The sequence below is a fragment of the Apis laboriosa genome, unplaced genomic scaffold (genome assembly GCF_014066325.1).
Source record: "Apis laboriosa isolate Shangri-la unplaced genomic scaffold, ASM1406632v1 scaffold112_cov148, whole genome shotgun sequence".
Taxonomy (NCBI): Eukaryota; Metazoa; Arthropoda; class Insecta; order Hymenoptera; family Apidae; genus Apis; species Apis laboriosa.
The window spans coordinates 2,266,197-2,288,681 of NW_025220865.1; the positions used below are offsets into that span (position 1 = coordinate 2,266,197).

General features: G+C 25.7%; 3 protein-coding genes across 3 annotated transcripts; 1 reads left to right on the forward strand and 2 right to left on the reverse strand.

Annotated features, from left to right (window-relative positions):
- Positions 1-1,215: 1,215 nt before the first annotated feature.
- Positions 1,216-6,313, reverse strand: LOC122711294 (ATP-dependent RNA helicase me31b). The gene is made up of 8 exons (XM_043929904.1): positions 6,045-6,313; positions 4,769-4,938; positions 4,449-4,655; positions 4,141-4,312; positions 3,908-4,058; positions 3,622-3,817; positions 3,333-3,503; positions 1,216-3,232 (listed from the first exon to the last, which is right to left on the reverse strand). The coding sequence occupies exons 2-8, from the start codon at positions 4,907-4,909 to the stop codon at positions 2,936-2,938; spliced, it is 1,335 nt and encodes a 444-aa protein (XP_043785839.1). The 5' UTR covers positions 4,910-4,938; positions 6,045-6,313; the 3' UTR covers positions 1,216-2,935.
- A 623-nt stretch (positions 6,314-6,936) lies between these two features.
- LOC122714540 (zinc finger protein 555-like) lies at positions 6,937-8,405 on the reverse strand. Its single transcript, XM_043935971.1, has 3 exons — positions 8,345-8,405; positions 7,414-8,083; positions 6,937-7,102 (listed from the first exon to the last, which is right to left on the reverse strand). Exons 1-3 carry the CDS (start codon positions 8,403-8,405, stop codon positions 6,937-6,939), a joined length of 897 nt encoding a protein of 298 aa, XP_043791906.1.
- A 1,870-nt stretch (positions 8,406-10,275) lies between these two features.
- On the forward strand, positions 10,276-22,389 carry LOC122715639 (vitellogenin receptor). The gene is made up of 31 exons (XM_043937982.1): positions 10,276-10,342; positions 10,543-10,670; positions 11,142-11,279; positions 11,630-11,738; positions 11,877-12,026; positions 12,133-12,249; positions 12,377-12,502; positions 12,671-12,886; positions 13,090-13,261; positions 13,367-13,568; positions 13,723-13,914; positions 13,987-14,107; positions 14,190-14,330; positions 14,647-14,899; positions 15,108-15,310; positions 15,589-15,741; positions 16,129-16,259; positions 16,341-16,465; positions 16,699-16,904; positions 17,565-17,740; positions 18,452-18,696; positions 19,142-19,449; positions 19,714-19,953; positions 20,098-20,250; positions 20,537-20,682; positions 20,773-20,864; positions 21,048-21,285; positions 21,372-21,549; positions 21,636-21,933; positions 22,007-22,127; positions 22,195-22,389. Exons 1-31 carry the CDS (start codon positions 10,276-10,278, stop codon positions 22,312-22,314), a joined length of 5,265 nt encoding a protein of 1,754 aa, XP_043793917.1. The 3' UTR covers positions 22,315-22,389.
- The last annotated feature ends 96 nt before the right edge of the window (positions 22,390-22,485 follow it).

Here is a 22,485-nt window from a genome sequence, read left to right on the forward strand (position 1 = left end):
AGAGAGAGAGAGAGAGAAAAAGACAATAAAAAAGACAGAAACAAAAAAGATTATAATATTACATTAGAACGGAATTCATATGCGATTTTATCGTATGAAATTCGTGATCCAATTAATGGTTTTTCTATTTTCGTTTTTTTTTTTACGACAATACGAGTAACGTCGCATATGAAGAAAGGGGGGTGAGGGAAAGAGGAGGAAAAAAAAAAAAAAAAACATATAATCGGTAAAAAGATAGAGCCACAATGAAAAAACACTATGCAAGTGTTTCTCTCTAAACTGTTATAAATACAACGCTTACGTAATTATATCTCGATAAATCACCGCCAATTTTTGTTAACTATTTTTTTTTCTCCCCACTTTGGAATTTATATCCCAATGTAGTAAAGAATGTTTTGCACATTGATTTTTCTATCCCATTAAGGCTTTTTTCCTATCGTTTCAAGCATCATAATATTTGATTCTTGCAACGATACGACGCGCGCCTATATATAATCAATTGTTTTCGAGATTTCTTTTACAATCAACGAGTTTCTCAAATCACATTCGTTCTCAAACTGGCAAAAAAGTGTAAATCGATTGACAATGCTGTTGCACGTTGGTACGCGCTTTTACAGGCATGTTTCCAATATTGAAACGTCGTACGTATCAAATTATAATTTGTGTCAGCACGGAAAAACGGTTTTAAATGCGTTTAATACCATAATACTAAATCACAGCATTAATGCTCGGATAGCGGACACAAGAGAGGAACTTTAATACGTCAGATAATTAATAATTTTTTTCACAGCATATCATTTGTTCTTCTTCTTTTTTTTTTTTTTTTTTTTTTTAAATAGAATAGAATTATATAAAATATTTTTGTGCAAAACCCACATTAATTCGTATACTAAAAACATATTTGGTGGGTAATAAAAATGAAGGATGAAAAAAATTTCACGTTTTATCATTTTGATATGCATACAAGTCAGTACATAGAACCCTTGTATCAGATATTCGTGTTTATTATGATTATATTTAAATATGTCATCTATACGAAATAAATTAAAAGTCAAAGTTTTTAAGTAATAATAAGCATAATTTTATAATAATTGAATTTTATAAGTGACATTGTTTACTATGGAACTATATCGATTCAAAAGTTAAATATTTTGTTTCTTGTGTAGATTTACACGTATAAAAACATGTATTGTGTTACCAAATGAATATTCAAAATTATGTTTAGTTCCACATTTATATTGAAGAGAAATTTCAAATACTTTAAATCTTTATAGTTTCTGTCCTTGCAGTCAAGTCCTTAATCATAAGTCATAAGACATCTCTCTTGTTTCCTTATCGTTAAAGCAAAATATCCGCCAAAACTGATATTATAAGTTTAAAAGCATTCCAAACCGTTTTCCATCTTTTTCATCTTTTTCTCATTAATATCTCTCATTGAAATTTTTTGCTTCAAATATGAAATATTCTACTATTGCCTATTAATGTATACACATTTCGTTCCATAAACCTAGGTCGTCTTGGCTGGTGGTACACTTCTTTTTGTTCATAGGAGAATATTAACAATACAAATTTATTTTACGGAAAATGATTTTTTACATGCTTCTATATTTTTTTTTTTTTGCTTCTTATATGATTAATGTGTACATAGATATCAAAGAGAACAACCAAGAATAAAAAGGGATTCCACGATGATGTTCTATTATATTTTGGCAGTTATTTTTATCTGTTGCAGAAAATGATATATTATTATTATGCTATATTATGTACATTTTTTTTTTTTTTTGCTTATATTCATAGATTTTACCTAAAATGTGTCTTAAATGTAACAAAGAATCTTTGCTAGATAATTTCATTACTCATACATTAATTGGTGGAACGATTTTGAATTACAATAGACACATAAATATTCAATAGACATCATACATTGAATCCCTAACTTCGATAAATGCCACCAGCCAGTTATTTATAAAAAATAATTATATAAAACTAGTCAATTTTACAACCTCTGACGCTCAATCACAATTTCGTAAAAAAATCGGATTAAGTTAAAAAAAGTTTCTATTACCACTTTACAGAAAGAAAAGATAATCTTGCCTTTTTTGAAAAGTGATTTGAATTTCAGAGTTGTATGACAGCATTGACAGGTAGCAAAATCAAGCCATGATCAAACATTAAGATCGATACAATATTTAGAATTTGTGATCGTATTATATCGTATTTAAGGAGAATTTATATGTAAAATATGGTGATGCAAAAGTAATGGGCATATGGATTAATTTATGGTATTCAGATATAAACAGCATTCAACTACAAGTTTACTCTCATTATGCTGTTTCCTTCTAAATCACACATCCCATCACATTTTTTTTTTTTTTTTTTTAAAGAACAAAAAATCTTGGAAGTATGAAGCCATTGTATAAAAATTTACTATTAAAATGATAGATACTCACATGTAATATTTACAGTTTGTGGTAAAATGTAATGATTATTATGTTAATTGTTTACATGTTGTGCTCTTGATAATGGCTTGACTCTGGCGCGCACTTTAGATTATGTACATTTATATGTATTTATGTACAAAGAATGACTCGCACCGGCATTCGCATCACTTCATTCACTGAGTTCATTGTTTCATACTCAGTATGCCTTATTTACAAGTAATTCATATTTTCGCTGTTTTACTATGATGTTGATTGAAATTTTCAATTTTTTTCTATATAGACCACTTTTTTTTTTTTATCTAAATGTTCATAGCACTGTTTTGTCTTTATACACTGTTAAACACCCCAGACAATACTTTTCAAACTGAGATAACGTTTCACTCTGTGAGTTCAAAGCATAGCAATGTATGCCTTACATGTACGAGTCACACAATCACCATTTAACACTTTAAACTCTTTGAGCGCATATAAAACATCGTGACGATGTATCGAAACTACTTAGACACGTTACCCTCTTCCATGCTATTATTGTCTTCTGGTCTTGCTACATACAAACTTGGATCTATTACCTTTGGAATAGGTTTAATTTCTGTTCCAAGTTCTTGTTCGATACGATGTAAGTTAAAACGGTCTTCGTATGTGATTAGGTTAATTGCTATACCTAAGTGACCGAATCGTCCTGATCGGCCGATACGATGAAGGTATGTCTCTGCCATTTTTGGAAAGTCAAAATTGATTACGACGTTCACGGCTTGAACATCAATACCACGAGTAAACAGATCACTGCTCACCTATAAATAATATACACATAATTAATATATGTCTTTATTTTTTTATAAGTTAAAAATAAAATATCATAATCAAATTTTGATAAAATGTTATTATACTTACCAAGTTTCTGCAAAGTCCTGCTCGGAAATCGTGAAACACGCGATTTCGGTGTGCCTGCGCCATTTTCGCGTGTATGTAATAACAGCAATATCCAAGATCTGTTATTTTCTTTGCAAGTAATTCAACACGTTGTGTTGAATTGCAGAATATTATACTTTGTGTTATTTGCAACTTGAAGAATAAAAAAATAAATTAAATAAAAACATTTGATAAAAATACGATTTATTTAAGTAAAACTTGCATATTATATATAGATTATATATATTTAAAAAGAAAATAATAATTTTACCTTGGAAAACAGTGTGTTAAGACAATGAACTTTTTGTCGTTCTTGTACAAAGGCATAATATTGTGTTACACCTTTCAATGTGAGTTCCTCCATTAAATTAATCTCATATGGATCTCTTAAATGTTTTTCCATGAATTGTTTCACTGTCAGGGGAAATGTGGCTGAATACAGCAGTATCTGACGTTCGTGTGGTAATCTAAATATATAACAATTAAGAATTAAAATATTATAATATACATAAAATTAAAAAGTATTAATTTGTATAATTTTTTTTTAATAGTTATACCTCGAAATGACATGATCCAACATTCCTTTAAAATCTTGTGACAGAAGTTTATCTGCTTCATCCAAAACTAGAGTTTTACAATGATCCATATTTGCAACATTCTTATCCATAAGATCGAGAATTCTTCCTGGGGTTGCTATTATTACTTGCACTAAAAACAAATTACATTATAAGTAAACTATTTTTAAAATTGTAATAATTAGTTTTTATATAAAGATATATCCAATACAAACCTGACTGGTAAATCCTCATAATATCATCCCGTAAGTCTGTTCCTCCAGTAGTTACCATTACTTTTATTTCCATATGTTTTGCCAGTTCAATGCAGATTTGTGATGTTTGAAGAGCTAACTCTCTAGTAGGTACAAGTACTAGTGCCTGAATCACATCTTTTCGTGGATCAACCTAAAATAACATATTAATAGCAATATATTAGTATAATAAAATAATATTTATCAATGTAAGTATTCATATAATATAAATATATTTTCAATTTTAATAATAGAATTAATGATACTAGAAAAATTAATAACATACAAACCTGTTCTAGCACTGGAATTGAATAGGCCCCAGTTTTACCAGTCCCATTTTTTGCACGGGCCAAGATATCTTTACCAGATAATGCAATGGGAATACTGGCTTCTTGAATTGGGGAAGGCTTTTCCCAGCCTTTTTCAAAGATGCCCATTAATAATTCTCGTTTTAGGCAAAATTCCTCAAATTCATTGCCACGAGTATCAGTAACATCCTAAAGGTTTGTAAAAGCTTTTATTAATAATTTAAATATAACATGATATGTGTTAAATAATTGAATTTTTAATCAAAAATAAAATAGAATAGAAATCATAATATATAACTTACACTAGTTTTAATTCGTTTGTCCTTTGGTGGAATTTTTAATTTAGCTTTCCAACCCACATCGTCCATTTTGTCGATTTCTGATTTAGTATTCAAACCAGAATTTAGGACATGATTGGAATTTATATGTGTTTCTGTCATCATTTTGAAAATGATGAAATATTATCTATTTCCTGAAAATATATTTTTCTTTATAAATCAAATATATATATTATTTAAATTAATTAAATTCATATATTTTTTTATAATTTAAAAATACTATAATTTTTATGCAATTGAAATAAATTAGTTGCTTAAAAATATTAAATTATCATTACATTAAATAAAAGAAATTATTTAAATTTGCAAATATTGGATGGATTGAAATCAAACAGTTATATTTCTATAGAACAAAAGACAATATCAGTATAAGTGACCTGCTGAAAAGATCACAATAGGATGTAAACATCATAGGTATACTCATTTGAAGAATAGCAGTTTTTATGTACTTGAACCTTATAAGAAATTTTAACAGTTCGATATTGGTTACTGATATTATTCAGAAAAACTTCAAATTTGGAAGAATATATTATAATATATTTATATTGATTTCATATTATATATATATATATATATATATACACATTAGAATATGATATATAATAAAATTAATATAAAAATAAATTTATGAATTAAAATACAATATTTTTAAAGAGAAATTCTTAAAAATTATGAATATAATAATACTTGAATTAAAAAAAAAAACAATTAATATAGATTGCAATAACATATACTGATTGCAATATATTTCATAATCTTTATATAACTTTTAAACAGAGACAAAAATTAAAATAAAAAATATTATTTATAAAATAAATAAAACAAAAATTATCAAATATATTATATCAAATAAAAATGAGGGCAATTCGCTTATTTGGAAATTCTACCGCCTAAGATATTGATAATATTTTTGATTATTATATTTATATGTACAAATCAACAAAAAAAAAATTTTTTTATTAATATTAATCACATATTGTTTATAGGATATGTTTTTACTATATTAATAAAGTTGGTTTAATCGATGTTGAGACATCGCGGTACTATCGTCAGACATACTTGTGAACTGGATGAAAAACAGAGTACAGAATAAAACCATCTGTGTAAAGTCAATTTTCCTTTCTATAGCATAAGTTCAAAATTTCTTTAAATAAACGTACACGATTGAATGAAAAATGAAATTTTCTTAAATATGAGATCATTCGTTTAACAAAATGTCTACAACTACTAAGAAACTTACCTTGAAATGGATGGATATCGATGCTGAGCTGAGCACTCGATTAGGAAACAACACGCCAAAATGGCCGTTCCAATGTCAAGTTTTCTTTGCAGTGCTTAACCGCCGCGTTCTTTTTTACGGAGCACTAACACGGATTACTTGCTCGGAAAGCGTATCGCGTAATACGCGGCACTATATTACGTTCTTTTCCGTTTGTAATATGAGACTAACGCACTGCGTCAAATGCGAGCGATAATTATTCTTCGTTGAACGTACACGACATGCGCCATGAAAGATTAAAAACACTCAGATCAGAAACCGTTACATTATTGCGCGCACTCTATCGATAACTACACTTAATTATGCGCTTTAAGGCGTATTTTCAAAATATTCCGAATATATTCGAATGTACATTAACGTATTTACTATTATGTTAACTGTTTCAATAATTCTATTACATAAAAAAGTAAAAATTCTAAAATAATTAATATTTATTAATTTTATATAAAATATAGCTAGTGAACAAAAATGTTATATAAAACTATTTGAATTTATATCAGTGTTTTATCCTTTTGATGATTCAAATATTTCTTTCGATATTATAATCGAACCATTATTATTTATGGAAAAAAACAATGAATTTATATTAAATCAATAATTTTAGTAATTAGAATACAAGAAATTTAATATAAAATCAACAGCATGAAAAAAGGTGAGAAAATAATTTTATAGTATAATTTTATACGATTTTATAATACTACATGTGCACATATATATATGTATATTAGAATAACAATACAGTGATATTTCGAATTCAAATTTTACAGTGTTAATTAACGAAATACATTTAATATATTACATTAGATATTTCAATATAAAAATATGTTTATACTAAAGAAATAAAATTTGCCTTCTAACTACAATTCTGTTCCCTCCTTTGAGATATTCGATATTTTCTACAAGCTTCGGGGCAATGTCGTTCCAAATATCGTCTTTGCGAGAATGCTTTGAAACATTCCCCGCATCGCCATTGCCATTGATGGTGATTCCGAGTCCTTTGATGCGCACGTAAATTTGATCTACAAAATATGTACGTTACACCATAGTCTCGTACCCACTAATTAATTCAAACATTGTAAAATTAACTCAGTAAAATTAACTTTATAATTTACTAAAGAAAATAAATAAAATAGGTATGTATAATATATTAATATATTATATATTGCAATCATACGATTACGATATTTAATTATCATTTTTTTGTTTCAAATGTTTTAATGAAAAATTTTGATCATATATTTATTCATAAAATTCAAAAAAAATTTTGTTATTATTCATAACTCGTATATATAATATATAAAAAAATATATAACTAAAAGAAAAAATATACCGATCGGCAAAGGATTTATGGCAGACCGGACATTCAAAAGGTCGTTCACCCGTGTGAAGACGCAGATGACCCTTCAAAACCCATGGACGATCGAAACTCTTGCGACAATAAGGGCAATAATGCATAGTTTTATTTCTCTTCCAATTCTGGGGATTCTCCACCCCTGTAGTTTTCATATTCCCTCCTAAATATTGATTCTGGGAATCAATCTGTTTCTTATTCGTAGCAATATACAAAGTCTGCGAGGTCGTCTGATTCTCAGTCCCATCGAACATCCTATTTAAATTCACAGCCACCTTGATCTCGTTATTACTCACGTTTACCGGATACTCTACTTTTTTCGCGTTCGAGGGCAATGGTATTTGCACTTTTTCCACCTTTTGTTCATTGTTCGTGTCCACCATTGTCTGATTGGTATTCACAGAAACATTTGGAGTGGTGGACGGTATCGTATTTTCAATTTCGGAAAAATTTCTCGAGCCCAATTCCACATCTGCTATATTCAACTCCTTGTTCCAAAATATATTGTTCTCTTTATTGAAGGTGTAACGTGTTACAATTGGTAATCTCGAGGAGGTCCATATATTATTGCATTTCGTGGAATTGTCTTTAATCTGATGTTTTCTCTTCGCGTCGACCGACGATGGCGGAGTCCATGGTAATTCTGCCTCTACTAATTAGGAGAGAAAATCATTTCATTTTTTTTTCTTTCTTTTTCGAACGAATTATACGCATCATATTTTCAAATCGCTTAATTATGATTAAAAGTTATCGTGACTGGAAAGGAGACGTAAGATTCGTCATAAAAACGAGATTCATTTACTCCAACAACTTTACGAGTTGTACTTTTTTTTCCATAACCACGCCAAAATTTCACTGTCGTCCCTGAGTATACTGTAGCTATACTGTGCACAAGAGAATTGTGTCTTACCTTCGGAAGAATTATCGGTCTTCCTATACCTTGTCATCGATTTGATCAAACAACGAGGCATGTTTTCGCGACGATGAAAGGGCCACAGCTAAAAAAAGAACGAAATACGATAAAGTGTTGGCCGTTGCAACAGCGATGGAGCAAACCACTGTCACACGTTCGACAGGCATTTGTTACCTTCTGTGCCATCAGTACTGTAATGTCGAAAGATTCACCCATAGCTAACGCGAAAAAATACGTACCTTCTATCACCATTAATGGCGATTTCTTTTCCCATTCATAATAAGAAATGAAAGATGATAAGAGAATTATCGAACGACAATCAATCGTTTTTTAATAGAATTATTTATTTTAACCATAAGAATATGTTTTTATTTTTTTTTTTTTTTATAAAATTATGATTAATGAAACGGAATTAATAATTTTTTTTATATGGTGAGAAACCATATGCAATTTGAAAAATAAATTTAACATGTTAAGAATATGGAGTATTTTTTTTTTTTTTTTTTATAGAATATCAAAATTAACTCTTGGAAATTAATTGTGTTATTAATTTTATAATTATCAATTATTATTAAGAAGTACAAAAGTAGTATCTTTAGGTTCAGCTAGTTTAAAGGTCGAGTAAATTTGAACTCAAGAGTAACGTACAAACAGTCAAAACGGTTTGTGTATGTTTCTTATGACATTTATCTTAACAAGCAATTCTTGTATCATGTGAAATTTATGTTAATTAATTACTTTTAATTACGAACGAATTTATTTCTAAAATTATTCATACTTATATACGTTGTTTTATATACAAAATTTAAAAAATTTTTTTTTATTCAGACATTTAATTTTACTTTAATTTTAACGCAATTATTTTCTTTATACCAATTTTAATATCAAACATACAGATAAAAATACATTTTACATTTAAAATTTTATCTCGTTTAAAACAATTTGAAATTAAGAAATTTGTATTAATGATGAAGCATTCATAACAATGTGAATATATGTATCTCGATATATCCTATATGTGGTATCTCAACCACTATATAATTTTAGTTAGTTCTGTGTAACGTCCTCTAGTGTTTGTATAACAGTCGTAGTGGTAAGGACTCGTGGATTTTGATACAACTTGTAGAAACTCCGTTAGGACAATTTAAATAGAGATATTAATTTCTATCTCGTTTCTTCACATATATTGTGAAGAATTTTTGTGAGTATATCGAATATCGATACTTTATTAGAAAAAAAAAATTCATTCGAGAATTATAAATTTAACGTTATAATTTTGTTGCATTTATATTTTCAAAGAAATAAAATTAAGAAAATAGAAAATACAATTATTAATAAATTATTTCTATTCAGAGTTATATTTATTATTAGAATATCGAGAAATTAAATATACGTATTTCATTTTTCTGCTTATTATTCATTTATGCATAATCTTCAAGATTTCATGTAAAGAATAGAAACTACAGAAAAAAATGATACCAATGCTGTTCAAATGATTTTGTAACGAAAAATGATACTGTATTACCCCTTGACGAGCGATTGATATTTAATTCTCGTATTCTACTATATCTCTTTATCAGCATTATTGAAACTTTTAAAGTCTGCCAACTTTTTTATATTGGCAATAAAAAAAAAATTGCCATCACTCAATCAGTCTTCCACTAAAATAGTTTAACAAAATCGTATTATTTAAAAATAATTACGATTAGACACGAATTTTATTAATAATAATTTTTTGTATCAATAGAGAAATATTTTTAATATATAGCTTGATAGAATTTTAATTTATTAAATTTCAAGATTGATAAAATATATTAATAATTCTCGTATTCGAATATTATCGATAGAAAATTTCCAAAAAAAAAAGATTGATTCAAATTCGATATTTTAAAAGGTGATCTTACTCGAGAAAAAAATTATTTCAGATTATGTCTCGCAATTTATTCGTGTTCTTCATTTTAACCAACTTCTGCTGCTCGAGCATCGATACCACAGGTAAAGTTGGTTATACGAAAATATATCTGGAATTAAAGAAAATTGATGCATATTGATATCTCTTAAATTTAAATATTTCTTAAAAGAATTAAATGTGAATTTTTTTCTTTTTTTTAAACGAATTTTTTTTAAAAATGAAAATAACCAATAAATTGTATTCTAATTTAATTTCTTTTTTTTTTTTCTTTCATAATTGTAAGTTATCCGCTGCGACCCGCCGGATTTTTTCCATTGCAAGAACGGAAAATGTATATCATCTCTCTTCCGCTGCGATGGAGAAAACGAATGCGGTGACAATTCCGATGAAATGGATTGCAATGGCGTCGAAGTAATATATCAATTATCAATTTAAATACATTAATGTTTTAAATTGTTTGTAGGATAGAATTAACACAACAAATCCAATTTATAAATTTTTATTTTAATAACGATTATTTTTAATAAGTTAGTAATAAGCGATAATTTATATATTTTATATATTTTTTTTTTAATAACAAAATTTTCTAATTTATTATCGTTAAAAGATCACAATAAATATTATATTTAAGTAATTTGACTTTTAATTTTTTAAAACTTTTTAAAAAATGAATGTAATGGATTTAATAGATGAAATTATTCCTTTTCATTTTTTAATTTGATAAAAATACAATATTTTTTATATATTATTTATTTTATATATTTTATACATTATTTTATATATTATTTTATATATTTTATATATTATTTTCATTTATCCAATATTTCATCCAATATATATCTGGATTTATTCTGTAATTAAAATTCGATTCCTTTGTTTCAGACAAATCTTCAAATGATCCGTTGCACAACTGACGAGTTCCAATGTGCCGATCATTCTTGCATACCGGAAGAGAAATTTTGCGACGCGAAATCCGATTGTTACGACGGAAGCGACGAATACATTGGCTGCGTGAAAGAAGTAAGATCTTTCTTCAACGATATTGAATTTATTTAGAAGAACGATTCTTCTGTTAATACCTCAAGAATGAATAAAATATATTGAATAGATAGATATTAATTAATATCGTTTAAATATTCGAATAATTGTAAATAATTTGTAATTTGAAATTATGAATTGAAGAGATGTTTATCACGATTAGTAAATAATTTCCATTTATTCATCAATATTTCATCATTTTACAATTGATTAGATTATTATTAGATAGGAAAATTGTAGGATAAAGTACTCTTTTCTTAATATAAGTATATTTGAAAATTATATAAAAATATAAATGTTCATCTGGTTGATATTTTTTTCTATTATCACAGCTAAAATGCAACAACCATTTCCGATGCAAAGATAGCCATTGCATAAGAAACGAATGGGTTTGTGACGGTGTACCAGACTGTCCTGATAAAAGTGATGAAGAAAAATGTGGTAAATTTTTTGTGTATCAATTTTTTGAATGATAAGATATAATAAGATATAAATTTTTATGTGTATTAATTTTTTGAATGTTCACTATATTTTACAAGTTTTATTATTATTTTCCTATTACAATTTAATATTCCATAGAGAACAATATAGTATCCATCGAGAAATGCAATAATGAGTACGATAAATATTTATGCAAGAATCAAAGATGTATTTTTTTGAATGCAACCTGCAACGAGAAAAATGATTGTGGCGATAACTCGGATGAAGATCTAGATGCGTGTAAAAAGGGTAAATGATAATAATAAAAAAAATATTATTTCTATCAATCAATGAATGATGATAATTTTTATATTTGTGATTTGCAAATAAATTTCAAAATTACTTTAAATTGTAGCCGATGCATCGTGCAAATTGACAGCAAAATGTCAACACAATTGCAGGAAAACACCTAAAGGTGCTCAATGTTCGTGTCGATCTGGTTATAAATTAATGAATAATCAAACTTGCACAGGTAAAAGTTGAAAATTGATTAAATATATTTTTTATTCAGTTAAATTTATATATAAATATTCAGATCTAATTTGGATTTGCAAAAAGATAAACAAATAAAATATATGAAAATTATATGAATATTACAGATATAAATGAATGCGAGAATTATGGAATTTGTGATCAACAATGTATCAATAATGCTGGATCTTACACATGTTTTTGTCAGCCTGGTTACATTATGCAGGATGACAAGAAAACTTGTAAAGCTGAAGGTAAATAATTACAAAAATTTAATTTTAATTTATTATATAAATTTTCTATTCCATAAAAAAATCATTTATATTTCTAAAAATTTATTTTAAAAAAAATACAATTGTTTTATTTGTTATATAAAATTTCATCTATTTGGAATTAAATTACCTTTCATTGATTATCCGTAGGTGGCGAAGCTACTATGGTATTTTCAATTAAATCAGAAATCCATGGCTATTATCTTGATTCTCAAATATACTTCCCGATATCTCGAAATTTGCAACATGCCGTCGCTGTTTCTTTGGATGCAAATTATATATACTGGTCCGACATCGAGAATGGAAACGAAGCAATAATCAAAAGTTTGGAAGATGGTTCACAACGAGAAATTATTGTTACAACAGGTTAAATTATATTAAATTTACACAAGATTAGATTTGAGATTAATTCAATTTTTATCTACTACACTTTATTGCAGAAACAGACTTCTATATTTATACATTTAACATGTGTATATTCTGTAAAATTTAAATATAAATTATTATTATTATTTTTATTTTTTTATATATTATATTTTTTATATTTATATTTTTTAATTTTTTTTAAGGTTTGAATAGTCCTGATAATATAGCAGTAGATTGGGTAACAGATAATATTTATTTTACGGACAGTGGTTATATGCATATTGGTGTTTGCAACAATGATGGTTCTTACTGTACTGTTATAATCAAGGAAAGAAGAGATAAACCAAGAGGCCTTGCTTTGTTACCATCCAATGGGTAAGTACTTTCTTAAGAAATTCGATATCTTCATCTTTTTAAGTACATTAAGAAAAATATGAAATATTTAAGTATATAATAAATAATATAATTGTGTGTTTCAAGTATATTTTATTGGACCGAATGGGGCATGAATTCAAGCATATTAATGGCAGGAATGGATGGTAAAAATATCACCGTATTAGTCAATCAAGATTTAGAATGGCCAAATAGTTTATCTATTGATTATCCGAACAATAGATTGTATTGGATAGATACTAAACAAAAAGTGATCGAATCGATACAATTGGATGGTACAGATCGAAGGGTACATTTTATTTTTCGAAACAATTGGAAATACATAAATAAAACATTAAATAAAATTAGGAATGATTTAATTTGATTCATAATACTTATTTTAAAACTGATAGTTAACACAATTATTAAATTTTTAATTTCATATTTTATTTTTATTTCCTTAGATTGTATTAAAAGGAATAGCAAAAAAACCATTTTCATTAGCTGTATTCGAAAACAAATTGTATTGGAGCGACTGGATATCTAATACTATACAATCTTGCGATAAATTCACTGGAAAAGATTGGCAAACTTTAGTGAATACAAATAATACTGTTTATGGCATACACATATACCATTCCGTTTTGAAACCAAAAGTAATTTTATTCATAATTTTACTCATTTTACTTACAGAATAAAATAAAATATTAATTTTCTAATTTAATTAGATACCGAATCCGTGCAATTCGAAACCTTGTTCCCAATTGTGCTTATTAAATTCACAAAATGGTTACACTTGCGCATGCTCATTGGACAAAGAATTGAATTATGACAATCACACATGTCGTGGTAAGTTGTACCACTATATGTATATCATTTACATGAAAAAAATCAAGTAAAACTTGATTTATAAAAATGAAATAATTTTCAGCGATAAAAAAAAAAATGCACTTGATTATCGCAGCAGGAAACACGTTTATAGATTATTATCACGAACTATTAGGAAAACCAAAAATGGCGACAAGTGTCATGCTGAAACGCATTACTGCAATTACTTATAATCCTCTTACTGGTACAGTTTTAATAATTGATCATTAACAAATATCTTACTCATATCAATAAACAAATCATAATTTTTTGATAAATTTTTAATTATAATAATATTCATATTTTATATTTTTAATATATTTTATCTATAAGTATTTATAAGTATCTATCGTCGATTCTATTACTTTATAAATTTCTTCTTTTATTTTATAAATTTAATCATTTCATTAAATATAATCTTTAAAAGTTATAATTTATTTATATAATTTTATAATATGATATTATAATTGTGCTTTCTTTTTTGTAATAATTATTTGTAATATTATAAAACAAAAATGCAGGTGGTTTACTAGCCAGTGATCAACTGACGGATACCATTTTCCATTTGAATACACATACTGGTGAAGTGAAGAGCATAATAACTATCGAAAACGAAATACTAGGCGGAATGGATTTCGATTACGTTGGAAATAATGTATATTTGTCAGATGTGAAGCATAAAACCATTGAAGTCCATAGTCTGAATAGCAAAGAGAAAACTATTTTCTATTTCAAAGATGAACCTTACGACATTGCGCTTGTACCTGAAGAAGGGTAATTATTTTCCTAGCTAAAAATATCTGTTTAACATCAATATCATGCAAAAGTTATACAATTTTTAATTTTAATAAATCTATAAGATTTAATAATAAATCTTTTTAAAAATTTTTTATCAAAATATTAATTATATTAAATTAATTTATTTTTATAAAAGAATGGAATTTATTATAAAATATTGTTATATTATATAATTATGTTCCAGAATCATGATGGTCGTATTTCGAAGCGATGGATTATACCATATAGATTTGATGAATATGAATGGACTTGGACCGAAAATCACAATCGTAGGAAATAAAACTGTATTAATTGGACCGAAGATATCCTTATCCTATGATGGAGATTTCAAACAATTATTTTGGAGTGACCAAGGTTCCGGTCGCATCGGTAGCACGACCATTCCAGGTCTGCATTTTCGTGATGAGATAAATCCACAAAAATAAAACTACACAGATGTTAAATTAATTCTAAAATATTTGAATAATTTTTTCTATCAATCGTAAAAAGAAATAAAATTGATAAAATTAATTTAGATAAGAAAAAGTTCGTAACACAATTAATTTGTTTTTAAAAATTTTTAAACAAAAAAATAATTTTTTCCATGAATATTATTATTATTTAAAGATAATATTAAAAATGATATTAAATGATAATATTAATAATAATATTAATAATTTCTTCAGGTTTCGAAACGTACATCTTGCGTACTGGTTTATCAGAACCTGTGAGTCTCGCTGTTCTTGGTGATTATTTATTTTGGACGCAATACAAATCGAATCAATTGTACTGGACTAGCAAAACCATTACGAAGCAATATCAAAAGCGTATTACATTACGTAAGTGATACAAAACGAGTAAAATATTTAATAGTTTTCATTTACATAATTAAAAAAAAAACAAAAAATAAATAATATTAAAATTAATAAAATAAATTTGAAAATTATTAATTATTAAAATAAAATTAAAGAATTCATTAATTATGGTTTATGATTAATAAACAATCATTCTATTAACAAAAATTCAATAATTCAATAAAAATATATATAATCATTTTTGACAAACAATTTTTCATACACTGTTTGATCAAGTTTATATATTTTACTAATAATACATTCAAATATTTAATAGTTAATTATGATCCAATTTATTATAATGAAATATAAGATAATATTATAATGAAAAATAAGAAAATAGAGAAAATCAAAATAACTTTCATTCTTCAGAAACGCCTGAAGATTTGGACAAAATGCAATTAATAGGTATGCACAAAACATATATAAAGGAACATCTTTGTCGTAAAAATAACGGAAACTGTTCCCACGTGTGCCTGTTATCTAATAATCCTTCTTCATACGTAAGTCTAAAACTATTTCAATTAATACAACTTTTCTAATATTTAATTATTTTTATATTTACGATTCTCAAAAATTTCTAGATTTGCGCTTGTCCACCTGACATGATGTTGAATATAGATAATCGAAAATGTAATTCTCAAACTATGTGCAATACTGGAGAAATAAAATGCGGAGAACACGATAAATGCATAAAATCCGATCAAAGGTGCAACATTATAATGCGATATTGCAGAATCGTGATTGCCAATAATTTTTATTACATATAAATATAATCACTTGTTACTTTTTAATTAATAATCCATTATTATTTTATACTTACTATTTTCTTGTTTTTATTACGAACTATAGAATGAATTTGAAATTAAAAAAGAAAAGATTATATAATTCCATTAAATATTTAGATATATCATAACCTCAAAAATTTTGCAACAATTTCAGATGTGATGGAACCATAGATTGTCCTAGCGGAGAAGATGAATCAAGTAGTTTTTGCGAAGATTTTCACTGGTCCACTTGCAAACACCAAGATCAATTTCGATGTAAAAACGGCGAATGTATAAGCAAATCGAAATACTGCAATTCCCACTATGACTGTTCGGATCGTTCGGATGAGGAAGGCTGCGTTAAAAAGGAATGCGACTCCAGTAAATCCAAACATTTACTAAATATTATTTACAACGTGTTCATTATTTACAATAACAAAACTGTTTGAATATTTAGCGAACAAATTATAAAAGCGATAAATTATATACTGTGTATATAAATAACGACAATGTAGAACAAATCGAGATATAATCGAATGAAACCATTAAATAGCTCGTATATTTATCTGAATCAATAAATTAACATTCTTTAAAACCATCGTGTTGTTGTTTGCTTGAATCGTAACACACGAATTAGATTAATCGTAGCATATTAAGTTATATTGATCGATATTATACGATTTTTTAAAAAGTCGAACAAAGGTTGAATTAATCGATTGAAATATCGAAATCATTTTCTCTTTACTTCTTTGTGTTACTTCGATTTTTTTATGAAATTCGATTTTCGAAGATAGAGATGAAAAAGAAAAAATTTTCGACCTATTAACAATCTTATTTAGAATTTATTAAGGTCTCCACTCGATTTTTTTACGGACAATTTATTTAACCGCTAAAAAATGTTAAGCTCGCATGATCGAAGCAAATAAAACTATTACAGTGAAACATCGAAAAACGATATTCGATATCATACGTAGCTTGAATAAAGGCATATATGATATTATCTGGCTTACAATCATTCATGATGACTGTAATATCTTTCAGATGAATTTCAATGTCACGAAGGAGCTTGCATATCAAAATATCTCGTGTGTAACGGTTATAATGACTGCACCGATCTTTCTGACGAACTCAATTGTAACAAACACAAGTGCGACAACGATAGCTTCGCGTGTGAAATCGGGACTTGTATACCTAAAACGTGGAAATGTGATGGCGAGGTAAGTCTAGAATTTCTATTAACCTTATTCATTGGATATTTTTTTGAATTCTATATTTTTTTTGATATTGAATCGTTTGAATTCTAATATTAAGCTTCATGCATTTGTTTTCGAATCGCAAATTCTTTTTATAATGGATCTATGAGCTACTTATGCTATGAAATTATTGAATAATAAAATATAGAATAGAAAAATATATATAAATATATATAATATATAAAATATAATATATAAAAATATATATAAATATATATAAATTATTTAAAAGATAAAATGATTAATTTCACTTTTTAAATTTTTAAATTTTAATAATTCAAATATATATGTAGTTAGTGTTTAACTTTTTAGAATTATTTATTTAGAATTTTTGTATAGTTTATTTATTTATTTAATATAAGGAGATAAATATAAAAAATAAGAGATATTTTATAAAATGTTCCAATTTTTTAAAAATAAAATAGACTTAATATATTTCACGAATAAAAATCAAATAAAATATCATATATATAAATATGTATAATTATATAAATATTCTTAAAAATTCTTTATTAAAAAATTACAAATATATGAAATAAATGAATTTTCAATATAACATAGAAATAAATTGACAATATTTATATTAATTCTATATCAAAGTATAAAATCTATAAAATATTGTTTTAAAATATTATTGTATTAAAATATAAGTATGTAATAATTATGTGATCAAAGGTTGACTGCCCAGATGGTTCCGACGAGAGTGAAACATGCCAAAGAAAGAAGTGTCCATCCGAAATGTTTACTTGTTTCAACGGTCGTTGCATTGATTTAATTCTAAAGTGCAATGGAATTAGTGAATGTGAAGATGATAGCGATGAAAAATATTGTAATGATAAAAGTAGAAATAATTATATCAATTGTACTGCGGATGAATATAAATGCTTCGATTCGGATCTATGTCTTCCCAAACAATTTAGGTAATTTTTAAGGTTCAAGTAATGATACGCGTTATTTAATATACAACTGCAATGTTTCGTTAATTGATCACGATTGAGACATTAATTAGTTATCAAAAACAATTTTTATTCACGCTAAAAAATGTTAATCCAATACAGATAAATAATTACAATAGTTTGTCGTTATAATTTATAGAAATAAAGAAGTATAAAATTCGATAATGCAATCGATGATGAAAAAATTATGAATAGTCAGACAATGAAAAATCATACGCATGAATTATAAAAAAGACATACATTGTAAATTATAGCGGCAAGTATTGTTATCCTTAAGAATTATTAATTCAAAAAAATGGAAGAAAAATAAATAGATTATAAACATAATTTATTTATTTGTTTAATAAAAAATCTCAATTGAATTTTTAATAAATACTAAATTATTCATTTTATTAATATCATTTTATAGATGTGATGGAATTAAAAATTGTCCAAAAAACGATGATGAACGTGATTGCGCCCAATGTAACGAAGCAGAATACATTTGCGAAAATAAGAAATGCATTGAGAAAAGTTGGGTATGCGACAGAATCGACGATTGTGGCGATGGATCGGATGAAAGAAATTGTGATGGTAGTAATTGGAGGATGAACAGTATCAACATGATTTCTAATTGCAAAGAATTCAAATGTTCCAATGGAAACTGTCTTCCCTTCAACAAAGTGTGCGATGGAAAAATAGATTGTTTAGATCAGAGTGACGAATTTGGAGACTGTGGTATGTACTATGATAATGAAAGAATTTTTTAAAAATTAATTATAAATTACTATTAAAAAGTAAATTATTATATTTATAATTATATGAATTTGTAATTTAATTAAAATTAATTATATGAAAAATCGAAATAATATTTTTCCGAAAATATTTTTTTTCTGCTAATTTTGACAAAAATAAAAAGATATTAAAATTAAAAGATTTTTTAATTAATTCATTAATTTTATTTTTTTAATATATATATTCACATTTAAAACATTTTTACAGAAATTTCTTGTAACAAGAACAATCCCTGTACAAATATGTGCCACAAGACACCCACTGGTCCTGTCTGTACTTGCAGAAACGGATATCATTTGAGCAGCGATTTAAAAACTTGTGAAGATATCGATGAATGTAAAAAAAATGTTTGTTCACAAATTTGTCACAATACTAATGGATCTTTTATTTGTTCATGTTACGAGGGATACGTCATTCGAAGTGATAAAATTTCATGCAAAGTAGCAGGTAAAAAAATATTTGATTTCTTAGGTTTTATTTTATTTTTATAATTCTTTTATTATAAAAAATATCCTTATAATTTATATTTTTTATTAAATGAATATATTAAAGCATTTGATATAGATTAATTTTTATCATAATTTATTATAGGATCACAAATGGAAATAATTACTGTTTCTGGTACTGATATTAGGAAATTGTCATCAAACTTAAATTCGATCGAACTTATTTACGAAGAAATAGATTTCGAAATAAATGGTATTGATGTGAACACAAGAGAAGATACTATTTACTGGAGTAATGGTAATGTTAAATTTAAAAATTGTACAGAATTTCTTCTTAAATATTTAAGAAGAATATAAATTCTTTTTGTTAAAATTTATTTATACATTTCTTTATTCTTTAAATTATTAATATTACGAAATTAAATTTTTCTCTATCTATTTTTCTATATTTTTTTAAACTTATCCATTAATAAAATAAATTATTCATTAATAAAACTTTTAATCTTTTTTTTTCTCTGATTCAAATTTACACATACTATCTAAAAATTTGATTATTTTTATAATTTTTTTATTATTTTTTACAGAAATGCTAGGTATGATAAATAAAATACATATAAAAACTAAAGAACGAAAGACTGTTACCGGTCTTGGCAGACCGCAAGCTTTAGCTGTTGATTGGATTACCGATAACGTATACTTTAATGATAATGACTATTCCAGCAGTATTCACGTATTAGATATATATATTTATAATTTATATTAATTTTATGTTATATTTTTATTAAAAAAGATTTTTTAATTCTAATTACTTATAATTTAGGTATGCAATTTAGAACAAAAGAAATGTGCTAAAATAATGTCAATCGCAGGAAAAAATCATGTAATCTCTATCGCTGTCGAACCAAAAAAAGGGTATGTTTAATTAAAAATTATATTATTTGATCGTAAATAATTTTTCAAATTTTATCATATGTAATCATATTTTTATACATATATAATCTCTACAATTTTTGAATACATGATTTAAACACTTGGCATCTATAGCATCTATAATATTTTTTCTTTTTCTATATATAATAAAAAAATTTAATCTAGATGGCTATTTTGGAGTCAAACTTTTTGGGCATTTTATGATAGACCTATGTCGAAAATATATCGATCCAATACAATGGGCAATAATGCAACAGCAATTGTACATCTTGATCTTGGTCTTGTACTCGCATTAACTATTGATTATACACGATCTAAATTATATTGGTCAGATACACATTTTAAAAATATTGAATCTTCGAATTTAGATGGTTCTAATCGTGCTGTAGTTTTAAATACAGGTGTAAGTCATTAAATAATAATCTATTTAAAGAAAATATATACATATTAAATAAGGGATCTCCATTATTTTTGTTCTTGATATTATAGATACATCAAGCTATGAATATTAATATATATGAGGATTCTTTATATTGGTTGATGGGTGGAACTGATATAATAAGAAAATGTAAATTATATGGTGATAAATTATGTACAACAATTCCTATTGGTACTTCAAACATCAACAAGTATTTTATTATTTTTCATACAATCAGACAACCTATAGGTAAATTGAATAATTATTTAAAATAATTTTATTTCATTAAATTTTATTTTTTAATAATGAATTAAAGTCTTTATCTTTTGAAACAGGAAAAAATGCTTGTGAGAAATATAAATGTAATTACATGTGTGTTTTGGGAAATAATGGTCCTGCTTGTATTTGTCCTAATGGATATCCAAAAGATTCTAAAAATATTTGTTTGGAAAATATGAATACAAAACTTATATTCAATTCGAGCTTAGTTACTTACAAGAACGAAAGTATTCGATATCAAAACGGAACATTAATTGGTATAATAATAACAGTATTAGCATGCATAATAATTGGATCAGCCTATTTTTATTACCAGAAAATCAAACCAAACTTTTCAAAGAAAAATAATCTCAGGTAAATTAATGAATAAATAAATATTTTTTTGAAATTTTTACTTAAAAATATAAATTTCTTATTTCACTTGCAGTATTCATTTTCAAAATCCATCGTATGATCAAAGAAATGAAATTGCACCCACGTTCAATTGTATCTCGGGGTTACCACCTGGAGAACATGAATATGTTAATCCAATAATAGATATACAAAAGGTAAAATATTTTTACATTATATTCAGTTAATAAAAATTATATCTATTAATTTCTATTTCTTATTTAGAATCAAAATGAAAATATAATACAAAAGAATGAAAAACAAATGACAAAAATACTTAATTTCGATCGATCGGATAATGAATCTGAAGAGTCTGCGAATAAACAAGATATTAATTTAATATAATAATTATATATTAATTCAATTATTAAATTAATAGAACCAAAATCTAACTGTATATAGTTATTTATATAAATATTTAATAACATGAATCGCGACTTAATTAAAAAAAATTTATACACTTTTTTTTTATATGTAAATAAAAATTGAATAATCAATAATATCTAAAATTATATC